Source organism: Schistocerca serialis, chromosome 2 (genome assembly GCF_023864345.2).
Source record: "Schistocerca serialis cubense isolate TAMUIC-IGC-003099 chromosome 2, iqSchSeri2.2, whole genome shotgun sequence".
Lineage (NCBI taxonomy): Eukaryota > Metazoa > Arthropoda > Insecta > Orthoptera > Acrididae > Schistocerca > Schistocerca serialis.
In genome coordinates, this window is record NC_064639.1 from 615,859,368 (window position 1) to 615,883,234 (window position 23,867).

At 39.4% G+C, this 23,867-nt stretch overlaps 1 protein-coding gene across 1 annotated transcript in view; it reads right to left on the minus strand.

Annotated features, from left to right (window-relative positions):
- Positions 1–2,259: 2,259 nt before the first annotated feature.
- The window catches only part of LOC126456280 (uncharacterized), a 43,072-nt gene continuing 21,464 nt past the window's right edge, over positions 2,260–23,867 (minus strand). Inside the window, exons 2-4 of the mRNA XM_050092031.1 lie at positions 13,163–13,354; positions 9,400–9,520; positions 2,260–2,511 (exon numbers count right to left, since the gene is read on the minus strand). Of these exons, the coding sequence (XP_049947988.1) occupies positions 2,260–2,511; positions 9,400–9,520; positions 13,163–13,354 (565 nt within the window). The remainder of the gene's footprint in view (positions 2,512–9,399; positions 9,521–13,162; positions 13,355–23,867) is intronic.

Below are 23,867 nucleotides of genomic sequence, written 5' to 3' on the forward strand. Positions count from 1 at the left end.
AGGACATCACTGGGCCACAGTTATTTGCAACTGGTTTGAAGAACATTCTAGATGATTCAGGGGAATGATTTGACCATCCAGGTCACCCAACATGAGTCCCATTGAACATTTGTGGGACATACTGAGAGGTCAGTTTGTGCACTAAATCCTGCACCGCAACACATTTGCAGTTATGGAGAGCTATAGGGACATCAAGACTTCCAAAGACTAGTTGAGTCCCTGCCATGGTGAGCTGCTCCACTGTGCTGGGAAAATGAGGTCCATCACAGTATTAGGAGGATCCCATGACTTTTATCACCTCTGTGTAACGTGAATGGAGCTAATGAAGGTCATTAGTTCACAGGTATATTTCTTATTTTGGTTAGATGATTGTGTCAAAAATTAAAGGGCATAAAATCTGTTAGTGCTTAAATTAGTGAAATAAAATGTTATTAGACATCATGTTCACACATTATATCTATTAAAATAACACTTAAAACAAAATATGAGTATGTACTATTGAATATGGGCCCTGAATTTCATCAGTGCTATGGGCCTTGTTCTGTCTTAAAATGGCTTTTCTTTACAGTACGTTGAAAGTAAGCAGATTGTTGTGCTCCTGGTTTGCATACGATATTTTTGTGCAGCACTACTGCACCAGCAATGTGCTTAACTTTTGTGATAATTGTTATAGTTTCCCAAATTATTGCAACGTTTGTTATTTTTCTCTGGAAAGCAGTGTATGAGGAGTAGTCATAAAGGTTTAATTATCACCTAAAAAACTAAAATTAATTAATGTATTTTTTGTTTGATTACAGATACATCACTGCAGTCATGGTACACAATGAAATCTGTGGGCTATAGTGCCACACCACACAATCAGGGGAGCTTGAACAAATTGGTGCAGCCCATTGATGAAGTGGAATATTGTACAGTAATATGTTTTCTGCATTTGAAGGGGAAACTTCTACAACAATCCATGCTGAGATGGTGGAAGTGTGTGGCAACTAGGCACCATCATATAACACAGTGGATCGGTGATGCAGACACTTCCATTGTGCTCAAAAAACGGGTAGACCACCTCTCCATGAAGAACCACAAATCATAAGAGAAGTGGAAGCCCAGTTGCTCTAAGACTGGCGTATCACTGTTGAGACAATAGTGGAAAATATGAAAATTGTGTTAGCGAGGTAATAGTGGAAAAATGTAAACCAACGATGGATCTGTTCTCAACATTTTGAATGAAATTTTGAGTGACAGCTCACATCCTTCCCAAAAACCTGCCAAGCCGCAGAAGAAATGTTGTAGATGTATCAGATCAATACGGATTGATTCTTGAATCACCTATATACCATGAACAAATGCTGTGTGTACCACAATGGCCCCAAGACAAAGGAACGCGGATGTGAATTCAACATTGGAGGCTCAACTGTCATCAGACAACTTTTTTTGTTACTGTCATGGTGTGGTGCTAATAAATTATGCTGGATGTTGTAGATGTATCAGATCAATACGGATTGATTCTTGAATCACCTATATACCATGAACAAATGCTGTGTGTACCACAATGGCCCCAAGACAAAGGAACGCGGATGTGAATTCAACATTGGAGGCTCAACTGTCATCAGACAACTTTTTTTGTTACTGTCATGGTGTGGTGCTAATAAATTATGCTGGTAAGGGGGAAACCATGAGAGGAGCATACTACTGAAATTTCCTGATGAAATATCGAGGGAAGCTGTCCAAGGGGCTGTATTTATTCCGTGACAACACTCCAGTTCGTTCTGCACTGGAGGCAGTCATACATGTTACCAAATTTTGACCCCCACTCAGTTCTCTTGGCCTGTAACCCACTAACTCTTTTTCTTTTCTTGGGTACTAACTTCTTCCTCTTTACTTGGGCGAAAAAACCACTGCATGGCATGCATTTCCAAAATGGTGAAAAGGTAATTTTCAAGGTTTCCTGAATAATCAAAATATTGCTTTGATAACCAAGGTATCTGGCAAGTCAGCTGTCATTCAGAAAAATATGTAACATTGAAAGGTGAGTATAGAGAAGTACTAATAGCAGCATCAAGTTTCATAGTTGTTGCACAACTTTTTCAAGGTGATAATGAACCTTTCTGACTATCCCTTGTAGATGTAGTAGCTTCGGTGTTAGAGTCGCTATTAGTTAGCAACTAAGAGAATCAAATGAACAAAAAAAGAAGAAAAGTTGATTGATTTGGTAAATGAAATGTTTATTCTTTCTTAGCATATGTACAATAAAAATGGAAGTGACTAGGGTAGCTGGTAGAGGATGCAGGTGGAGTCGGCCCTGGGCGTTCTGCGGCCCTCGTAGCCCAGGAAGTCGAGCAGCTCCTGCAGCGTGCACGTGCTCAAGTAGGGGTTGACCAGGTCACGCACGATCTGCTCCACCAGATCGCCCAGCTGCTCCTGGTTCAGTGCGATGAACTCCGGTGCCAGGTCGCTGATGAGCTCGTTGAGCAGATCACCCACCAAACCGCCACCATTCAGGTTTTCAAAATTCACCTGCATACCAAAATACACGCATAAGACATGTTCTTCCCTCTGCTTACTGTGTGTACACTGAGAAACGAAGCATGTCAAACTGGCATGAAGTATGCTACATACTTGTATATGCAAATCATTAGCATTTCAGTGTAACTGCACAAAGTAAGTGAGAGCAATGCCATCTATATTCTACTTGTAAGGAAAGATTATGGAGCAGGTTTCTCATCCAGGTTTGTTGTGGTCTTCAGTCCTGAGACTGGTTTGATGCAGCTCTCCATGCTACTCTATCCTGTGCAAGCTTCTTCATCTCTCAGTACCTACTGCAACCTACATCCTTCTGAATCTGCTTAGTGTATTCATCTCTTGGTCTCCCTCTACGATTTTTACCCTCCACGCTGCCCTCCAATGCTAAATTTGTGATCCCTTGATGCCTCAAAACATGTCCTACCAACCGATCCCTTCTTCTAGTCAAGTTGTCCCACAAACTTCTCTTCTCCCCAATCCTATTCAATACCTCCTCATTAGTTATGTGATCTACCCACCTTATCTTCAGCATTCTTCTGTAGCACCACATTTCAAAAGCTTCTATTCTCTTCTTCTCCGTACTAGTTATCGTCCATGTTTCACTTCCATACATGGCTACACTCCATACAAATACTTTCAGAAATGACTTCCTGACACTTAAATCTATACACGATGTTAACAAATTTCTCTTCTTCAGAAACGATTTCCTTGCCATTGCCAGTCTACATTTTATATCCTCTCTACTTCGACCATCATCAGTTATTTTACTCCCTAAATAGCAAAACTCCTTTACTACTTTAAGTGTCTCATTTCCTAATCTAATTCCCTCAGCATCACCCGATTTAATTAGACTACATTCCATTATCCTCGTTTTGCTTTTGTTGATGTTCATCTTATATCCTCCTTTCAAGACACTGTCCATTCCGTTCAACTGCTCTTCCAAGTCCTTTGCTGTCTCTGACAGAATTACAATGTCATCGGCGAACCTCAAAGTTTTTACTTCTTCTCCATGAATTTTAATACCTACTCCGAATTTTTCTTTTGTTTCCTTTACTGCTTGCTCAATATACAGATTGAATAACATCGGGGAGAGGCTACGACCCTGTCTCACTCCTTTCCCAACCACTGCTTCCCTTTCATGCCCCTCGACTCTTATAACTGCCATCTGGTTTCTGTACAAATTGTAAATAGCCTTTCGCTCCCTGTATTTTACCCCTGCCACCTTTAGAATGTGAAAGAGAGTATTCCAGTCAACATTGTCAAAAGCTTTCTCTAAGTCTACAAATGCTAGAAACGTAGGTTTGCCTTTTCTTAATCTTTCTTCTAAGATAAGTCGTAAGGTTAGTATTGCCTCACGTGTTCCAACATTTCTACGGAATCCAAACTGATCTTCCCCAAGGTCCGCTTCTACCAGTTTTTCCATTCATCTGTAAAGAATTCGCGTTAGTATTTTGCAGCTGTGACTTATTAAACTGATAGTTCGGTAATTTTCACATCTGTCAACACCTGCTTTCTTTGGGATTGGAATTATTATATTCTTCTTGAAGTCTGAGGGTATTTCACCTGTCTCATACATCTTGCTCACCAGATGGTAGAGTTTTGTCAGGACTGGCTCTCCCAAGGCCGTCAGTAGTTCTAATGGAAAGTTGTTTGTGAGAAGATTGTGTAATTCCAGATGTAAGAAGGAAAAACATCTGCCAGCATGCTAATGAGTCTGATGGTGCTAGGATTGTGGCTCATCAAGACTAGTTTAGTTTATTGTTCTGCAACATTACTACTCGCATTGCTTGGGGTCTCACAGCCATCATATGATGGGTTCAGGAAGGCTGTACTTAACCCTATAAAAGGTTTCAGGGGCACCGATCAATGAGAGAACGATAACATTGCTCAATCACCCATGTAAGATTGTACGACCATATCATGTACCTTCTGTCAGGATAAGGGCTTAATGTACAGCAAGATAAGTCAGAGAGAGGCACATCAACAGAAGTGCACCCAGCGATGATACTAGACACAGGAATGGTACCACACTGTCTTTTCTGACAAGTCCAGGTTCTGCATAGAGCATCCCATACAACATATCCTTGTGCAGAGGCTCTGAGGACATCAAACGTTGCCAGACTGCATTCATCATAGTGATATGAGGTCTGCTTGTGATGATGGTGGGGGTATCACTGAGTGCACAACAATCACCTGTGGTTTGCACATCCAGTAATATGGACAGCAGCTTTTACATTTCTGATGTGTTGAGCCTGCTGGCTATGCCCAATTTTGAAGCCTCCATGACATTCTCCTTCAACAAGATTATGCAGACTGGATGTTGCTTTTGATGTTGTGACAGGCTTCAATACAAAGGGTGTTCATTTGTTGGCCTGACCAACACATTGTCCAGATCACTCACCCACAGCAAACATCTCGTCACAGATTGCCGAGAGACTGACTCGCCTGCCACTATGATTGATAAACTCTGGGATAGAGTTGAAGCAGCATGGAATGAAATACTTCTATTTGTGATCCTTGCTCAGCTGACTTCTGTATACTCCCAAATCACTTACAAAATTAAGCTGTTTGTTCTTAGCACAGCACTATACTGTATGTGCATGAGAAATAAAATTTTGTTGTTGGTTATCCTACCAAGTGTTGCAATTTTGATGGAGTACTGTGTAAAACACTTTCATGTACATGGTTAAGGGCATTTTTTGTCATACCATTTATTAACTGTTCTATTTGCTCTTTCTTTAGGTGGAGCAGAGGGAGATGATTGTTTATGCTGAAACTAATTGCAGCATCATGATATACACTAGAGTCACATGTACAGGACTGCAAGTTATCTGTTGATCCCATATAAATGCTGCAGATTAGTTTGTGAAATTTTCCTGGCTGGAATATTTCCTACTCCCAGTGGGGTCACAAACCAATTCATGTAGGCTAACCCTTAGGAAATCAACTGAAAAGTACCTTGTATTAAATGAAGCTTGCAATTTTTTAGAATTCCTTGTCATTTTTGAGATTCTTAGTTCTCTAGGTGCTGCATTCTCCAAAAGTTAGCTAAAAAATTTGTTGTTTGGGAAGGGGGCAGAGTCTTGACCCCCCTCCCACCCATGGATCCACACCTGCAACACAACACAGACATTTCTAACTAGCATAAGTAGCAGCAGCATTGATAGGAAAGTTCACTTTGGAGGCAAAAGCTAATCAAACTGTAATTGCAGTGCTTATTGACTAAACAGCTTCATTTTAAACCATTGGTTTGCAACCAGTGGCCTTCAGGCTGGATCCAGCCCATGATTTGATTTCAGTTCAGACCTTGGAAAAATGTGTGGGAAAGCAAGGCACTTGCTTTTTACTTTGCCTGGGATGCATTTTCAGGTCTTTCCATTCTGTTCTTTGAATTTTTCCAGTTTGGTTTCCATAAGCTGCAGCAAATGTAAGTTCAAGCAGTTTAGACTTTTAAACTTTTTAAAATGGGCAAAGAGATGATGGCATAATTTTTTTAGTGTTACAGAAAGACCCACATCTGTGAGAACAATCATCAAAAGCATTTTTGGATAAGTATTTAAAAAATGTTTTTCAATAGTGTTTATGGATATTAACACACTAAATGTCAAAACTTCTGGTGACCTGCTGTGGTCAGAAATCACAAGGTTACTGCTAATTGTTTGTTAATTGGGATGGCCTATCTCATTGCCATATTTTGTTTTGATATTCTTTCTTGTATTAATGTTAGTAAATAATTCATGTCCATTGTGGACATGTTAGACATTGCAACTGTTGAGACTGAAGATAATTTATAATGAATTACCTGCAACCGGTTGTTTTATAGGTGTTCATTTTTCAACAATTAGGTTTCATGATGCTTGGCACCCCACCTGCAGATGTCATGAACATCTTTTCTGTGCCAACAACATTGCATAATTTTGCAATGGAACTTTTTAAGAGACCTATTGTAAAATGTCGTAATTAAAGGAACAACAAGTAAATAAATATGAACATCTGAAGGTGGGTGAGCATAAAATGAAAGTACTCTCAAAAACATGAGTTTTGAGGCATAATTTGTAGGCATGGTGTGTTGGGAAAGAGGTGCCATTCATGTCAGGGTGTTGTCCTAAAAACATTAATGTCACGGATGCCACAGTTATGATTTTATGTGCTAAGAGTGCTACTGTCACGTCACGTGATCAGCCAGCCCATGAGCTTAAGGAAGTATGTGAATCAGACTTGCAGGTCTCCAAAGGTAACCCATTCTAGTTGTTGGAATTTGTTCTGGAGTCATGAATTCAGAGACAAAAGTGTGCGGTTGCTCAGAAATTAGTGGTTTCATTTGTTGTTGTGGGCAGCTAATGTGGAACAGACATCAGAAGAGTGTTGATATTTTAGCATAACTGCAAGAAACGTCTGGTGGTAGACTTATATGAGCACTTTTAGCTGTGGGAGTCTGATGGAAGAAACTAACTTGATGAAAGGTAAAGGTATCATCAGTCCTGTAAGGGAACAGTTATCAATACTGCTGCTACATGTCAAATCTTACCTTTACCTGTCTCTGCTGGATGGATGAGCAAAGATGGTGTGGGGGTGCCACATCAGTAGGCAGTTTCTAGAGTGACATCATCGTGTGAGTATGTATGAGTTGGGCTGCACCCCATCTGTCACAAATAGTGTCATGAAGTATTCATTTTGAGTAAACTTGTGTCACATGAATCAGTATGCTTTTGTTTAGAGCAGCTGTGTGGGGAACTTGCTAACTTGCATGAAAGTACAAGTAGTGTGTGTGCTGATGTAATGAAGTTAGTTTTTAGATTGATGTAGGGTGCATTTTGATGTATCAGAGTTGTAATAAACTCAATATTACTTATAAACAGTACAGTTCCAGTAGCTTTATTCATGACAGTATATGTAGTGAGACAGATGCTTGAAAAGAGGAAGTTTCAAATTTGGCAAGGAACACCTGTAGTGTGAGGTTGCAAACAAGCTAATGATGTTTACAGCATTCAACACTCCAAATGATGTCTGCTGTGCAGCCACAATATTGGCAACTCATAGCAACAGGGGGTGGGACTGGAGGTATCAAATGGTGAGCACAGCATGACGCTATGGAGCATAGTTGAACTGCTTATTCAATGAGTAACTCGCAACAGTGCCACAGTGCTACTAGTGTTGATACAAAGCAGAGCAATGGCAACAATAAACAAAGCAAACATTGCATTGTATCTACAGCAACATTTGCCAAAGTTGACTTTTCTTCAGAATGGAACTCAAGGAATTTTGCAGAGTGAAAAAGAAGTCTAAGATGAAATATTAACATTTTTGCAAGATGAGTCAGTGGAATGTGTGGTGTCGTACATATTCAACTGTGCGGAAAATGTACATGAGGAGTACAGTAATGATGATGTGTGCTTAACAAGTTAAAGTGATATTGAAACAGGTGTCAAGCCATGTGGTCCATCATCCTTGTTGAACAGGAAGCCACAAACTGTGTCACCACTGAAATGAAGTAAAGGACATTGTTGTCAAAGAAGCAGGTACTAAACATAATTATATATGTGGAAAATCATCTGCAGCATAGTAAAAAAATCGTTATGAACAAATTTTGAATAAGTCCACATTAATACGACTGTATAGTGCATAAGAAAATCTACAGATATTGAAGGGAGGACAATGCACACTTGTTATAAAAACTGGTGTTTGCACGTTTCAAGGATGCTCAATACAATTTACAGAACGTGCATGACAGTGACCTACTACATTATGCACAGTAAATTGTGTATGACATAGATTATGATGCTTTCAGTGCTGGCAGTGGATGGTTGCATAACTTCAAACAGTGCTAAAGAATTGGAAGATGTAAGATAAGAAAATTTTAAAGCATTAACTTGATGATGCACAGCAAACTGCGGAATTGGGCCAAAAATTTGTAGATGAGATAAACAAACCTATTCCATAGTTCAGTAAGGAAATTGTTTTTAACTATTATCAACCAGGATTTGAAGAGGAAAAATTTGAACTTGTGACCTCGCACCCAAGGGGTTTCTTGTGAGAGGCACATGTCACATAGGCACTTGGTCAGGAACATTGTTATTGCAATAAGTGTACCTTGGGAATAAGTTTATCTGGGGAGAGAGAATAATCCGAGTTGTTTCTATGAAAAGTAATGTAGACTATTGTCCTTTTACATACTATCATGTGAACTTAAGGATCACCAATAGGTGGTTAAGCACTGATGACAACAATCTCTGACCTCTCCGTCCAATGATCACAAGGGGGATTTCTGAGGGCTGGTACCAACAGAACTCAAATTATTGGTTGAATTAGTAAAAACAAGGCTTGTGAACCTAATGAAAACAATTTAATGGGTGTAATGATAGGGTAGGAAAACCCATGAGCATCTAATAAATGTTTGCTTTAGTGACTGTGGCGTAATTATTATGTCAAGAGCAGAATCACACATGTGTCATTTGGCTCATGTGGATCACGGCTGCGAGCTTCTTCTTTGACCCTCCAAAGGAGAGGGACATTTCAGTCTTAAGGTGAATTAGAGAAAAAAATCAGCATAAGATACCTTGGAAACTGAGTCATAATCAACTTTGACATCTTCCACCTGTTACCCTCTCATGCTTAATACCTAAAAGCTGACACTATGACTGCTCCACCACCTGCTCGACCCTTTGTGTTTATCATCTCAGAGATGGTTAGTGATTAGTGTCTTATGGCGCTAAGTGACAAGTTCACCAATGCCATCACAGAGGTGTTATGATTCAGTATACGTTTTTACAGATGTGGGCATGTGAGAAACTGCAACCATTGAACTACGTGAATTACAGGAGCAGTCATAATGTAGCAGTCTTCTCTGCTGTATAAAAATAGTTGATGTTCTTCAGAACTTACCTGGAAGACTGCAACAGAGAAGCGTACTTCCATTGCCGTGATTGATACAGCAGAGTTGCTGGAACCATCTGCAGTGCCAATGTGCACCGTGCCAGATGTCTGGAAATCCTGCACCAGCAATCTGAAAATATTGGTCAGGTAATATTGAAACAGTGTTAACTTAGTAGAAATTGACAGAACAGTGGATATACAACTGTTACATATTACAAAAACACAATGTGCAGGTTTTTTAAAAGGATCTGGATTTTCCTTGTTCAACATTTTTTTTAATACCTGTTTTGCAAGTGAGGGATACGTCTGATTATCTGATCACTGGTACTACTGTGGTTTACATCTCCACTGACTGTTTCCCCATAGAAGATGATCTAAAAGCAAAGGCAAATATGGGATACAATGGAAATCTTGAGGTAGAAAAGATTGCATAACAAGTGCCCATTTTGCAGTGGATGTCGAGCTGCAGTTGTGTGAAGTTGCCATCTACATAAGTTAAAACATGTTCTGTACTGCGCAGAATATGTGAAAAATGAGGAACTGTGTCCAGATTTGATGTGACCAACAGTCTTCATGTGCCATGCATTTTTCGATACAATGTTAATTGGGGTAGCAAACTGAACTCAATACAGTTCTGCACTAACTGCCCAATGGACAGTCCACAGACATTCCTGATCCATCTCTAAAAATGCTGTGCGTATTCACTATGGATTTTGGTTATGGCAGCAGTCCTATCAGACTTGCTTTGTGACACACATGACGCCACACTCCTTTCATGTGTGTGTCCTTATTAAGGAAGACCTGTTGAGTTCTGTCTGTAAGAAAATTTTTCATCCAAACTATATCTGGTACAATACTTTGTAAACATGTTTTTTTTTTAATAAGTGATAATGTGAAAGTATTTCAAAAAGATTTCAGAAAGACAAAAAAGTAGGGTGTCACATAAGGACAGCAGTTAAAGAATACTATCTAGCCTTTGGCAATGCTGACCATTGTCATCTTTGAAATGTCAGACAGCTGAAAAAGCTCACTGCATAGAATCATTACTTCTATAAGAGTATCAGAAGAGGAAAGATTCCAAGTGAGCTCAGTCCCTAGGACACTTACATAGCAAACATACTTTGACACAGGGCTTTAACTGATTTCTGAGGCCCGTATAAGCCCAAGAAAAGTCGTGACTGAAAATGTGTTGTACAAGGGGCATTCAATAAGTAATGCAACACTTTTTTTCTGCAAGCAGGTTGGTTTTGTTCAGGATTCCACTACACCACATTACTCCCCACTCCTTTGGCTACAAAATCCTATTTTTCAACATAATTTCTATTCCATGTGATGGCCTTATGCCACCTTACTGGGAGAGGCTGTATGCCCACATGGTCAGTGTCAAAGCCAATGGTTTTCTGCGTCAATAACCTTCCCATCAACCATGTACTGTTTCTCACAAAGTGCATCCTTCATGGGCTAAAGAAATTGAAGTTGGAAGGTGTAATATCTGTGTTGTTGAGTGGACAAGGAAGAACAGTCCAATGAGTTTTTGATAGTTCCTCTAGGATAGTCTCCCAACTGCTGCAAATCGTGAAGCTCCACCGAACCACCTTCTGATGAGCTCACCCTCTGTGCCCGATGACTAACTTTATTTCTGTTGATAGTAGATGCTCCATAGACTTTGCACAAGCATTTGTGAATATTCCTCGCAGTTTCTTTCTCTGCAATGAGAAATTCAATAACAGCACACTACTTGTAATGTACATCACCTACAGATGCCATTTTGAGACTGTCCTACAGCTATGCTATCTGTCGGAAGTGACGGAAACTTGGCGCGCTCATTCAGGAGACTTCAAATAATACATATGTAATGTGTTGCATTCGTAGCATTGTTTTTGGCTGAGAAAAAAATGTGGTGCCTTACTTCTTGGGCAACTCTTGTAAATACACTTCACTTTTGACCATTGCATCCTGATGAAGGACATCAAACAGAATAACCCCTTCAGAGTCCCAGAGGACCATTGCCATGACTTTACAGGCTGAGAGGGTCCGAACATTGGCATGACTTAACAGGCTGAGCCTGTAGCTTCCAACGTTTTATTTTGAGGACAGGTGGTATGGTGCCACTCCATGGATCACCATTTTGTTTCCAATTTGAAGTGATAAATCTATGTTTCAGTGCCTGTGATGATGTTCGACAAAAATTTGCCACAATCAGCTTTGTGACATGCAAACAGTTCTGCACAAATGGTCTTTCACTGCTCTATGTTGTTCTGTAAGGCAGCTAGAAACTCAGCTGGCACACGCCCTTGAGTATCCCAACTGGTAGACGAGTGTGTCAGCACTACCAACAGAGATGTCCAACAGAGCAGCAAGATGTTTGATTGTGATCTGTCAGTCCCCTTGAATGAGAGTGTCCACACGTTCCAATGTTGCAAGAATCACAGCTGTATGCAACTGGCTGACATGCAGGAGATCCGACAGTTCTGCACAACCTTGTTGCAATGATGACAGATGCCTCACCTGACTTGCTCTGATTTTCTGCAAAAAGACACTCAATGACAGGTCTCTGCCTGGAATGCACCTCCATTACAGATGCCACTTTGAAGGCTACATATTGTGCCACGATCTATTGGAACTTCATAAAACTACAGGGGCTGAAGTGGGAATATTCTGTGATATCCCACGCAAATTCCTCATTTTTTCAACTGAAGCTGGTGAAGGAAAAAAATTTGTTGCATTACTTATTGAATGCCCCTTGTACGATGACCCATCATAAGCCACTAGCAATTAATGAATGACATTTAGGAAGGCAGGCTGCTAATTACCTTCAGTCGGAATTGGAACACTCCACTTGTTAGGAACAGTGCCATGTGATATATTAGTAATTAGCATGCAGAAATTAATTTAAAAAAAAACATCTGTTGGTCTATGCACTAATTCCCATTGTCAGTACAGAAATCACGTGTTTATTTAAAGAGCAGACAAATTTTTTTCCTGACAGGTAGGCAGCCTGTACTCCTCAGTAACTAACTTGTTCATTTTCTTGTATTGCAAGTGCAGATAAATGACCCCTTCGCAAATGGTGATAGTGTGGTGTGTTCGATAAAGAGAACTAAAGCCCATTTCAAGTATTAATACTTTATTTGCATTGTGAAGACTTAATGTGGTTATAGGATAAGCCTATGCATCAACAGTCAGCCATGAAGTCTGGTTGCAGGGCGTCTACCACCCTCAAAAATCACTTTCAGCCTTTTGTCATACCTGTATTTCCCTATTTACTTGTTCTGTGGTTGACAAAATGCCAGTTTAACATATAGAAGTAGGCTGTGGCAGTAACATGTAGTACATTATGGCTAACCATGGTATAACATTACGTTTGCATAAAATGAAAAGAAAGCATAAAGTTGCATTAATAAACCGGTACAGTACGATGTTAACCCCTAATATGGATTGAAACCTGTTAGCTGTGAGTGCATATGTTTTTCATTACACGTTGTTCACAATTATGTTTTAGCTAACATGGTAATAGACTGTTGATAAGAGAATGGACATGGTGTACGCAGAATCTTCAGAAGAGATTCATGATGCAAATTGTAATAAAACATTTGAACCAGCTCAGCAAACAAAGCCCACTTTGAGAGTGACTGTTTCAGATGCACAGTATTCTGTTCAACCTCATTTTTAAAAACAGAGTGAAATTGCTCCAAATATGTGCCTTAATCTACACCTGCTGTACATTACTCTAAACAAAGAGCACAGTAGCATGCTAAGATGGTGAACTTACGTGAAAGGCCCTTCACCGTAGAGGCCAACGATGCTTCCAGCTGACCCTTCAAGATTGTACTGTCCTGCGAAGTTGATCTCTGGGATACCTACTGAAAAGTTGGCCTGCATGTTGTCCAGGTCATTGTTTACACTGTTGATGACGTACGACGTGAGACCATTTATTGTCACGTTATCCAAAGCACCTGTCAGTCTGGAAAAAAAAAGAAAAGCCATTCACGTTACAGCAATAAGTCATTACCAGTGCCAGACATAATTAACTCAACCATATGCTCATTAATACGCAAAATGAATGAGTATAACAATTATTGTGGAGTTCTTTGTAAATAAGGCTTTCTAGATAATATGTATATTTACTTGTAATGACATTTTGGCTACTGCCATAATCATGTCAAAACTTAGGACGTATAAAACAATGTTCAGTTGCAAAAAATTTTATTGAAACTGAACAGCTTTATAATACAGAAGTATTCGATCAAACAGTTTGTCAAATTTTGTTTTGTTTGCAAAATATTTGACCATGTATGGTGCTGTTTGACATTTCTGTCAAAACATAGAGCATATCTGACAGAAATTTTGAATGGGGAAAAGTTTGAGAAGGTGGCAGAGGTTGTTTGTGTTGACATTTCACCACATATGTTTATTGGAAAATAGTTTCATGACAATTTATCTCACTGTATCGTGAGTTTTCTACAACTATGGAAAATACAATCAAGGATAAAAATAAAAGAACACTGGCAGTTACCAGACTGGTAGAAGTGACACATCTTTTCTAGCCATTTATTATGCAGTAGGAGATTAAGAAGGAATCAATATTCTGCACACAACATACAACGAAGAGTGCTATAAAATAAAAATAAGTCAAAGATCTCGGATTCTTCCATGGAATTTTGAACCAGCGCAGCAAACAAAGCCCACTTTGAGAATAACTGTTTCAGAGGCAGATGAGGCTATAAATTATGTTCCCATCTTGTGGTATTTTAATGAACTGTCATTGGGGGGAGGGGGCAGGTAGAAAACAAATGTCCACTACTTATCTTCTTTTTTAATGTGAGGGTGAATAAGTTTCTAATAACTTGTTCTGTTTGTCTGTTTCACTGTCAATTCGTAGAAGGTTGATGTAATCATAATCAGGTTTTGAATGTAAGAATTCCTTTAACAGGATTGCATGTGTTTATTTCTCTCTCATTTGAAACCATTCCCTGGACCAGTAAACACAGTGCCAAAGTCAATGATAGAAATGCTTTAGCTGCATTTGTAGCCATTCCCACAAGTATCAAAATGCGGTATACACAAATAGTGTCTGCTTCAAAAGTGAGGTTAAATTGACAAAGTTTGTTGGTACGTGCTTGTTTGACAGGTCAATGGCTAGATAAGAGTAAATTTGACAAACAAATGTGATCGTTTTTGTGGGCTTCTGTCCAGCAGATCTGCAGATGATTAAGAACACTGTTGATGAACTACTCCAAGTGGGAATTGTGCTACCATCGGACAGTTTATGGGCCTTTAGCATCACACTTGTCCTGAAAAAAGACTGTACCATGAGACTCTGTCTTGATTAAAGGGTTCTTAATTCCAAGACAATCCATGACAGTTTTACCCAATTCCTAACATTCAAGACTTGACTCATACACTCATGGGCACCATAGTTTTCAGTGTCATCTACTGTAAATCGGTATATCTGTAGATTCTAATGCGCCCAGGCAACACTGAAAACTGTCATCATTACCCCATTTGGTCTATTTGAGTACCTGCATGTGCCATACAGCTTTGCACTGTAAACATGACAGCAATTCATCAAGGAGCTCTTATTCTGCCTCTCCCACTGCTACACACCTTTAGCAGCTATGTAACATTACAGACCACTCTGTTCATTTAGAGCTGGTCTTAGCTGCCCTCCATGAAGCTAAATCCCAATTTAAACAACTTGAGGCCATATTCCTGAGCCACATCCTGGGTGGCGTCCACCCCACAGCAGAGTGCGTACTTATGGTCCAGAACTTGCCTCTACTGGAGATGTACCATTACTTGTGTCATTTCCTTGGCACACTAAACTTTATTGCCACAACTTATCAAATGTGGCTGCTTCACAGCCACCACTGAGAGATGTGCTGGCTGGAAAGAACAAACACAGCAAAAAAATGGTTGAATGGACGGCAAGCAAGCAAGAAGCATTCCAGACCTCAAAAAAGATCGCTAGTTAATGTTGTCACCCTTGCTGATCCTGACCCAGCTGTATGAATCATCCTTACACAGACACTAGCAACACCACAGTGGGGATTGTACTGCAGCAAATTGTTGATGACTTACCACAGCTGCTTAGATTCTTCTCCAAGCAGCTCACGCCTCCCCAGTCTATGTGGTCTGTCCTAGATTGTGACCTATTTGTGATCTACACTGTGATCAAAGATTCTTGTTGAGAGGAAGAAGGTCACAATCTTATGGTTTACACCCAACATAAGACACTTGTGGACACAATCAAGAACCCACCTCAAGAAGTTAGCTGGTACCATTTCCTCCACCTCGACCTCATTTTGCAGAGCACTACTGACATCTGCTACGTTCAAGGGATGGTCAACGGAATCGCAGATTACCTCTTGGTGCAATTTCGTTACAATACGACCATGAACTTATGACCACAGAGCAGCCCAATGACAGATTGGATGATCAGTCTTCAGATTGAACGCCAAACATTATTGAATACTGAGTGACCACTGCTGTGCGATGTGTCCCCAGGGAGAATACGCCCCATTGAGCCGCTCAGCATGCAATGGGAAGTGTTCAACAGAGTACACAACTTGAGCCACCCAGGAGTCAGAAAACACTACACCTGGTAATGGACAGGTTTGTGTGGCATGGGGTTAAGCAAGACCGCACAGGGCTGCCTAGCCTATCAATGAAGCAAAACTGGCTGACATGCTCTGCCACAACTGAGACACTGTCCAAAACTGAAGCACATTTCAAACAAATACTTATCAACATTGTAGGACATCGTCCTTGATTGGAGAGTTTCCAGTATTTGCTTTCAACCATCGATCGAATATCAAGATTGGACAAGACAGTACTCATCTGCGATATTACAGCAGAAATGACAGTGCGCATGTTTATAGAAATGTGGAACAAGTACTTCAGAATCCCAGAGCAGATCACCATGGACCAGGGCTGACAGTTCGAGTTTTCGCTCTTCACAGCCCAGTGTTGCCTGTGTGGCCTCTGTCACATGTGCACCATATCTTACCATGGCAAAACCCTATCACTTTCTGTGGACTTTGTGCAGCCTAAGTTCCACAGTGCACACTGCCCTGCTGACATTAGTGGACTGAGTTCATACACATACTCAGAACATGTTCATGCTGCCGCCATCACCAAACATGCAGCCAAAAGTCTTCGTTCATAAGGACCTTTGCCAGTGTGAATTCATAATGATATGTGATGACACCATACATCCAGCCACCATAAACAGGACCTTGCAAAATGCTCTCCCATGGTGAACAAACATTCAGTGTACTAGTACACGACATACCAACAACAATGTCATTTATGAGACTCAGACCTGTGTTTGTTCTGCAGGATGACCATACTACGACCCTCAAAGATAGACATTGGACCACCCAGTTCCAACACGGGAAAACAGATTAAGCTGATGCCAACAACCTCTCCCCTGGCACTAACATCACCTCCTCAGCTGCTCAAGGAACTACTGTCTCCATCACCTACACAGGCCATCGCCACTAACCACGTTACAGTCACTTCAGAGGGCTGCCTCAACACCTTGTGCAATAACATACGTACATCGTTCTCAAGCATGATCCTCCCCCGTCTGTGACAGACAACAAATACCTACACACGCTGGAGGCCTGAAATGAGCTCACAACCACTGTACAGCAGCCATCCAACAAACGCCTCAATGAGAAACAGTCTGACAATGTCTTGCTCATGCGCGAGCCGTGGCATGGTTGGTCTGATGATCTCGCCCATCACTTGCTGTCAATGCAGCACACAGTGCTCCGTACACCCCACAGGGGCTCTGTGAGAACATCAAGAGGTCGAAACTTCCTTGACATCCCAGGGAGAGGATCTTTGGAGGAGAAAAAGCAGAGACAATCAATGCATTCTTGACGTTGTTATTGTGTGAAAGCTCTGTAAATTTGCTCAGTGTATTAAATGATTAATGTATCATCATGTTAGACATTATTCAGTATTGTTTCTAGCACACCTTAGTACCCTACTTCCACAATCTGCATATATAGCCATTTCCACTAGTGCCAAAATACAGCATACAGTAATGGTATTTGGTTCAAAAGTGTGGTTAAATCGAAGAACATTTTTGGTAAGGGCTTGTTTGACAGATCCCTGGCTAGATAAGAGCAAATTTGACAAAAAAGTTAGATCGTTTGTGGGAGGATTAAATGATCAAACAACATGTCAAACTTTAAGGGCCCCACACAAGAGTAATGAATCGCTGCAATCCATTGCATGGGTGACTCATTGCTTCGTAGATCGCACATGTATGGCCCAATCACAGCGATCGATCACTAATTGCTTGTTACTCCCAGGAAATCTAATGGTTCGCATGTGATTCATGCTTGCAATAAGGCTGCCTGGCTGGTTAGCAGCAATGTGTTGCATTATGGCTGCTACTCATCTAATTATTAAGTGTAGTTGTCCAGTTTTGTTTCGTTTTACTTTGCCTGTGTTGAGCAAGAACTTTACGTTAGAATTTATGGTTATTCAGGGTCCATGAACTACCCCAAGAAGCGAATCTGAGACTGGAGCTACCATTTATATTAAGCAGTAATACAAAATAAACCCTCCAGTTTTGCAGTGATCAACGTTTTGAAGGTTGTGCTGTAGAAGCAGAACTGATTGGAAGTTCATAGAGATAGTCAGTATCTGCTGGGCTCTAGCTGATGAATTTGAGTGATTTATGAAACAATTACAGGCATGATTAAAGTCTGACTGCTAAACAGGGTGACGTACCATAATATTAATTAACATTTTAATTTAAATGTTCAGGACAAATACATTAAGAAGTTGAGCAGATTAGTGTTTAACGACCCGTCGACAATGAGGTTATTAGAAATAGAGCTTGGATTAGAAAAGAATGCGGAAGGAAATTGGCCATGCCCTTTCAAAGGAACCAACCATCCTGGCATTTGCTTGAAGCGATTTAGGGAATTCACGGAATACCTAAATCTGGATGGCCGGCAGTGGGTTTGAATTGCTGTCCTTCCGAATGAGTCCAGTGAGCTAACCACTGCACCACCTCACGCGATGGCAAATATATTATGCAGCTATAGTGATAATTCTCTCATATAATTTATGGAAAGAGTTGTGTGTAGCACTGCTACTCACAACACTTCTATAGTCACATCGAGATTCGAAAAAAACATTGTGTAAATACTTGAAACTAAAAAAATTAAAAATATTGAGTGTCATGTAATATTTTGTCTAATGTAATATCTTGTATAGACACCTTTTATTAACGTGACACGTTCCACATCATTACGAAGTTTTGTATTCATTATCTATGGAACAAGTACTAATCTAATCTAACGACTAATAAATGAAAAATAATAAATTGAGGACTAACAAATGAAAAATTAATTGTATTAACACACTAGAAAAATGTACTTGATCCACTTGCTTTCAGTGAAGAATGTAATATATTCCATAAATAATATTCTACTTTCCGGAAAATGGTTTCAAAACAAGTTTGATAAATTACCATTCCCATTCTTTTAATTTAGTCTTTTGCAAGTATTTGTGGAAGCACAGAAATCAACTGCGACTGCTGCTAAAGATAGTTCATTTTCCATTGACCTACTACTCAACATGGTGGCATTTGTAATATTGCATGAGGTTGCTAAGCAAACCGCCCGCGCGTGGCGACGTCTGAGTCTGTAACATATTACTCGCTGGAGCGACACTAGCGCTCGAAGCGGCGAGAAAGAAGAACCTCAGATGCGTCGTAAGCATAATGTTGCATGTCTTTCCTACGTCATATACGAAAATTTGGATTATTTTTTTGCCTCCAAGAGTTCGTGTAATATCAGAAGACATAGATGTTTCTAAAAATGATTCTAAAATTAGCGCAATTAGGGATAAAAATCATGAATCCAGTGGCAAGTTCGTGAAGAAACACGTGTGACGTTGGATAGAATTGCTGCTTACCATGTTGATATCAATGGATTATTAACACATAGATTCACACGTAAGAAGTACAAACAGGTACCTCTACGCGCAAAAGGGATCGACGCACCATTTGTTGTTCCGTTTTTTAGTCATTGTCGCCTGTTGCCACAAGTACAATCTTCATCTTTATATTATTCAATATATTATTCAATATATTATTCACTTATAATTCTAAGCTAAATGCTTGAATTTTTATCATCGAAAGGTTCAACTACCTTTCCCCAAACCAAACTTTAACCTAAGACATGATGGTAAATTTCAAAATGGAAACTACTCCAGGAAGTAACCAATCTTCCATCGCTATTCATGGCGGTGCAACTAGGCCTTTGGATTCTGGAGAGCCTAGAACATCATGTAAGGAAGAGTCGGAGCTTCCGAGTACTTCTTCAAAGATAAGACCCAAGAAAAAACATCTACTGGGGACTCTGAATATCAACACACTTATGAAAGTTGGAAAACTAAAACACCTAACGGACGCTCTCAATCAACGCAACATACTTATATTAGCTCTTCAAGAAACAAGGTATCTGGATGAAAATGCATTTGAATCAGGTGGATACAGGATCTACAAAGGAAAACCAGCCATTAAAAATTCCAATAATACGACTATATTAGGGACCGCATTTATGGTCAAACAGCAACTTACGGAATCAATAACTAATTTTAGCTCCCCATCAGAAAGAATTTCATTTCTGACGTTCAAGTCAGGCAATAAACACTACACTATTATAAATGCACATGCACCTATTAACCAACATAACAGAACAAATGTTGACAAAGTGGAAGATTTCTGGGAAATGCTTGAACACGAAACATCCATATTACCAAAAGAACATATAAAAATTTTAGTGGGAGACTTCAATGCACAAGTTGGCAAAGAAATAAAATTTAAATGAGTAGTTGGAGATTATCCAGCACATGCAAGAACCAACAGAAATGGGGAAAGACTTATAGATTTTTGTAGACAGTTTAATCTAAAATTAATGTTGACATGTTTCAGGAAACTTGCAAGAAAGAAAAAAACGTGGATATCACCTAATCCAAATCAAGGTGAATATCAGTTGGACCATGTGGCAATAACAACTCGCAACTACAAGGAAATCTTGGATGTCAGAGTGAGGAAGGGCCTAAACATAGACTCAGATCATTATCTGACAGAAATAAAGACCATGTTCCAACCAAACAAACCTAAACCAAAACCAAGAAGATTTCCAAGAGTAAACACAAAATTTCTCCTGCAAAAGCAGGACATATTCTGTCATATACTGAACACAAGAAAAATGGATAATTGGGAAGAAATTAAAGAAACAATGATAGAGTCAGTTAAAGAAATGGGACAGCCACGAAGAATACCAAAACACAGATGGTGGAATGAGCTGTGTGATGAAGCAATTGACAATCGACTAAAAGCATGGAAAAAATGGAACAGCAATAAGAAACACGAATACTGGGAAGAGTTTAAGGAAGAAAGGAAAAAGACAGCAAAAATCATCAGATCAGTGAAAAGAAAATATGACAAAGACAGATTAGAAGAAATGGATTCTGATTTCAAAAGGAACAACACTAGAGACTTCTATAAGACTTTCAGAGAAGTTTTAACAGGATTCCAGTCACCAAGTTTACATTTTAAAGATAAAAATGGAATAATGGTTTTAAGCAATAAAGAGAACTGCCAAATCTTAGCTGAATACTTTGAAAATCTATTAAATTGTGAGGAGCCTAATGACAGGTTACAATTTCAAAAACCACAACATGAAAATCCACCGTCGGAACCACCTACAGTAGAAGAAATAGAAAAGATTATCAAAGCATTGAAGAATAACAAAGCACCAGGTGAGGATGGGATAGTGGCAGAAATGTGGAAACTAGGGGGCTTATCCGCATGTCAGAAAATTCACAAAGTAATTAAAGACATTTGGACAAAAGGAATCATAGCCAGTGACTGGAAACAAGCATTGATCCGCCCTCTCCATAAAAAAGGAGATAAAACAGACACCAGCAACTACAGGGGCATATCCTTGTTACCAGTGACATACAAAATACTTTCTAAAGCACTTTTACATAGAATAGAGGAACAAGCAGGACCTAATATAGGAGATTATCAAGCAGGATTTAGATAAGGTAGATCATGTACAGAACAGATTCTTAATTTAAAAACAATTTTGAGAGTGAGAGCTATACAAAATAAAAATACAGTAGTTACATTCGTAGACTTCAAGAAGGCCTACGACTCAGTTGACAGACAAACACTATTCCAGATACTTTATGAATCAGGGATAGATGAAAACAGCAGAAGACTTGTTGAAAAACGCTCACAGATACAACATCAAGAATTAAGTTTCAAGGCGAAATTTCTGAACCATTCAAAATCAAAACAGGAGTTCGACAAGGTGACGGACTGTCCCCAATTCTCTTTAACTTGGTTTTAGATAAAGTAGTAAAAACATGGGAAAACACATTAAAAAACAGAGGCACAAAGGGTATAAGCATGGGCCAAGGAAAGAATAAATTTGAAGTAAAATGTTTAGCCTTTTCGGATGATATGGCACTGATAACCGAAAACCGAACAGACGCAACAGTTATGCTTGATATGTTACATGAGATTGCTGAAAAGACTGGGCTAAAAATATCCTACGAAAAAACCGAGTATATAGAACACAAACATAATACAGAAAAGTTTATGAAAACAAAGTATGGAAAAATTAAAAGAGTTGATAGATTCAAATACCTGGGGGAGTGGATCCAAGCCAATGGACTGGATAACACAACAAATAAAGAAAGAATAAAAAAGTTGGAATTTGCATATAAATTAACACAAAACTACTGCAATAAGAAATCAATATCCATACAAGCAAAGATTAAACATTATAATTCAGTTATTAGGACACAAGCAACATATGGATCAGTGCCTAACATTGAATAAGAAAGGCGAATTAAGAGAACTAGAAAAAAGAGAGAGAAAAATATTAAGAAAAATTCTAGGTCCTGAGAAAAACAAGGAAAACAGGTGGATTAAAAGGAGAAATGAACACCTATACAAAAATACAGAAAAGACCACAGATACAATGAGGAAGAGACGGCTAAAATTTTATGGACATTTAAAAAGAATGGAAGAAACACGAATTACAAAGAAAATTTTTAATTACGTTAGTAAGCTGAAAAACACCGTAGGATGGATAGAAGCAGTAAAGAAAGACGCCAACAAAATAGGTGCTACAGAAGAAATAATACGTGACAGGAATAACTTTAGGCTACTTATAGAAAACGCAAACTATGAAGAAGATGCGCCAAAACCTCGACCCAAGAGAGTGTGGACAGATGAGCAGAGACGAGCAGTTGGCGAGAAAATGAAGAAGTACTGGGAAGAACGGAAGAAAAAGAAACACTATAAGTCTTAAGTTGTATGCGGTCCATAGCTGGCCAAATTCATAATTTAAAAAAAAAAAAAAATTATTCAAAGTGGGACAAGCAACTGCCAGATAGCAGGAGAAATAAACTGTGAGTGTAATCCCCAAGTCCTCAAAGCCAATAACACTGTCCGAAGTGCTGTCACATGTTAAATTTTCCATTAGAGACTTTTCTTCGAATGACATTTGCACTAGTTTATCAGTATCGGAGAAATGCTGTACCTTCTGCTTTAAAAGGTGGAACACATTGTCACTTATCCCACATTTTATTTGTATGCCTTCCACATACCTCTTTAATGTATACAGTGAGGGAAACATAAAATATTCTGACAAAATCTGTATGCCTGAGTGCTGTAATATAATAAATTGAGCGCAAACAGCTTATTTTAGTCTTTCCATCTCGCAGATGGCATGCTAATCTGGCTTAAGGGTGTCCTTTTTTATATACCGGGTTCCTATAGTCTTCAAAATTTGTTTGTCCTTCTTCACTTGATACTTCTGATACAGTACCTGTTGCTCTCTGTACGTAGAATGATTGGCAGTTTCCTTGTCCCATAATAGTTTTGTACGAAGTCTAGCGATCTGCACATTCCGATACACCACACGCTTTTTCTAGCCACGAATAACTGCACTTAATTCTACCACTTCATCGTCAAAGCAGGTCTGTGTTGACTATTAAGATGAATCTGGCACTGATATATGGAAAATTGAACTGGCTGCTTCTGTGCCATAGGAGTGTTTTACAGCTTTAGACAGACTGTCGAACCTTTATGGCAGTTTCCTCTTCATCGTCATCTCAGGTGGCTTATTTGGGATGTCAAACAGTGTGGTTACTGCATTCCAGACGAGTTTGTTATTGTCTGCATTCATGAACTGGCTTTGTTCGACGTGTAGCGAACAAAACTTAACATTATTATCAAGATAAACTGGGTCTTTTTCATAAGATGTTATTGTCTGGTAATCACTAGCAATTTTCTGCTCCTAAAACGATTTTTTTCCCTTATTGTATTTCAGTATCCCATAAGGTGTGGGCTGGCAGCACCATAGGCGCCGCTCTTCAGCCGTCCTAAAACGAAACGTCAATCATCGTTATACATGTAGTTT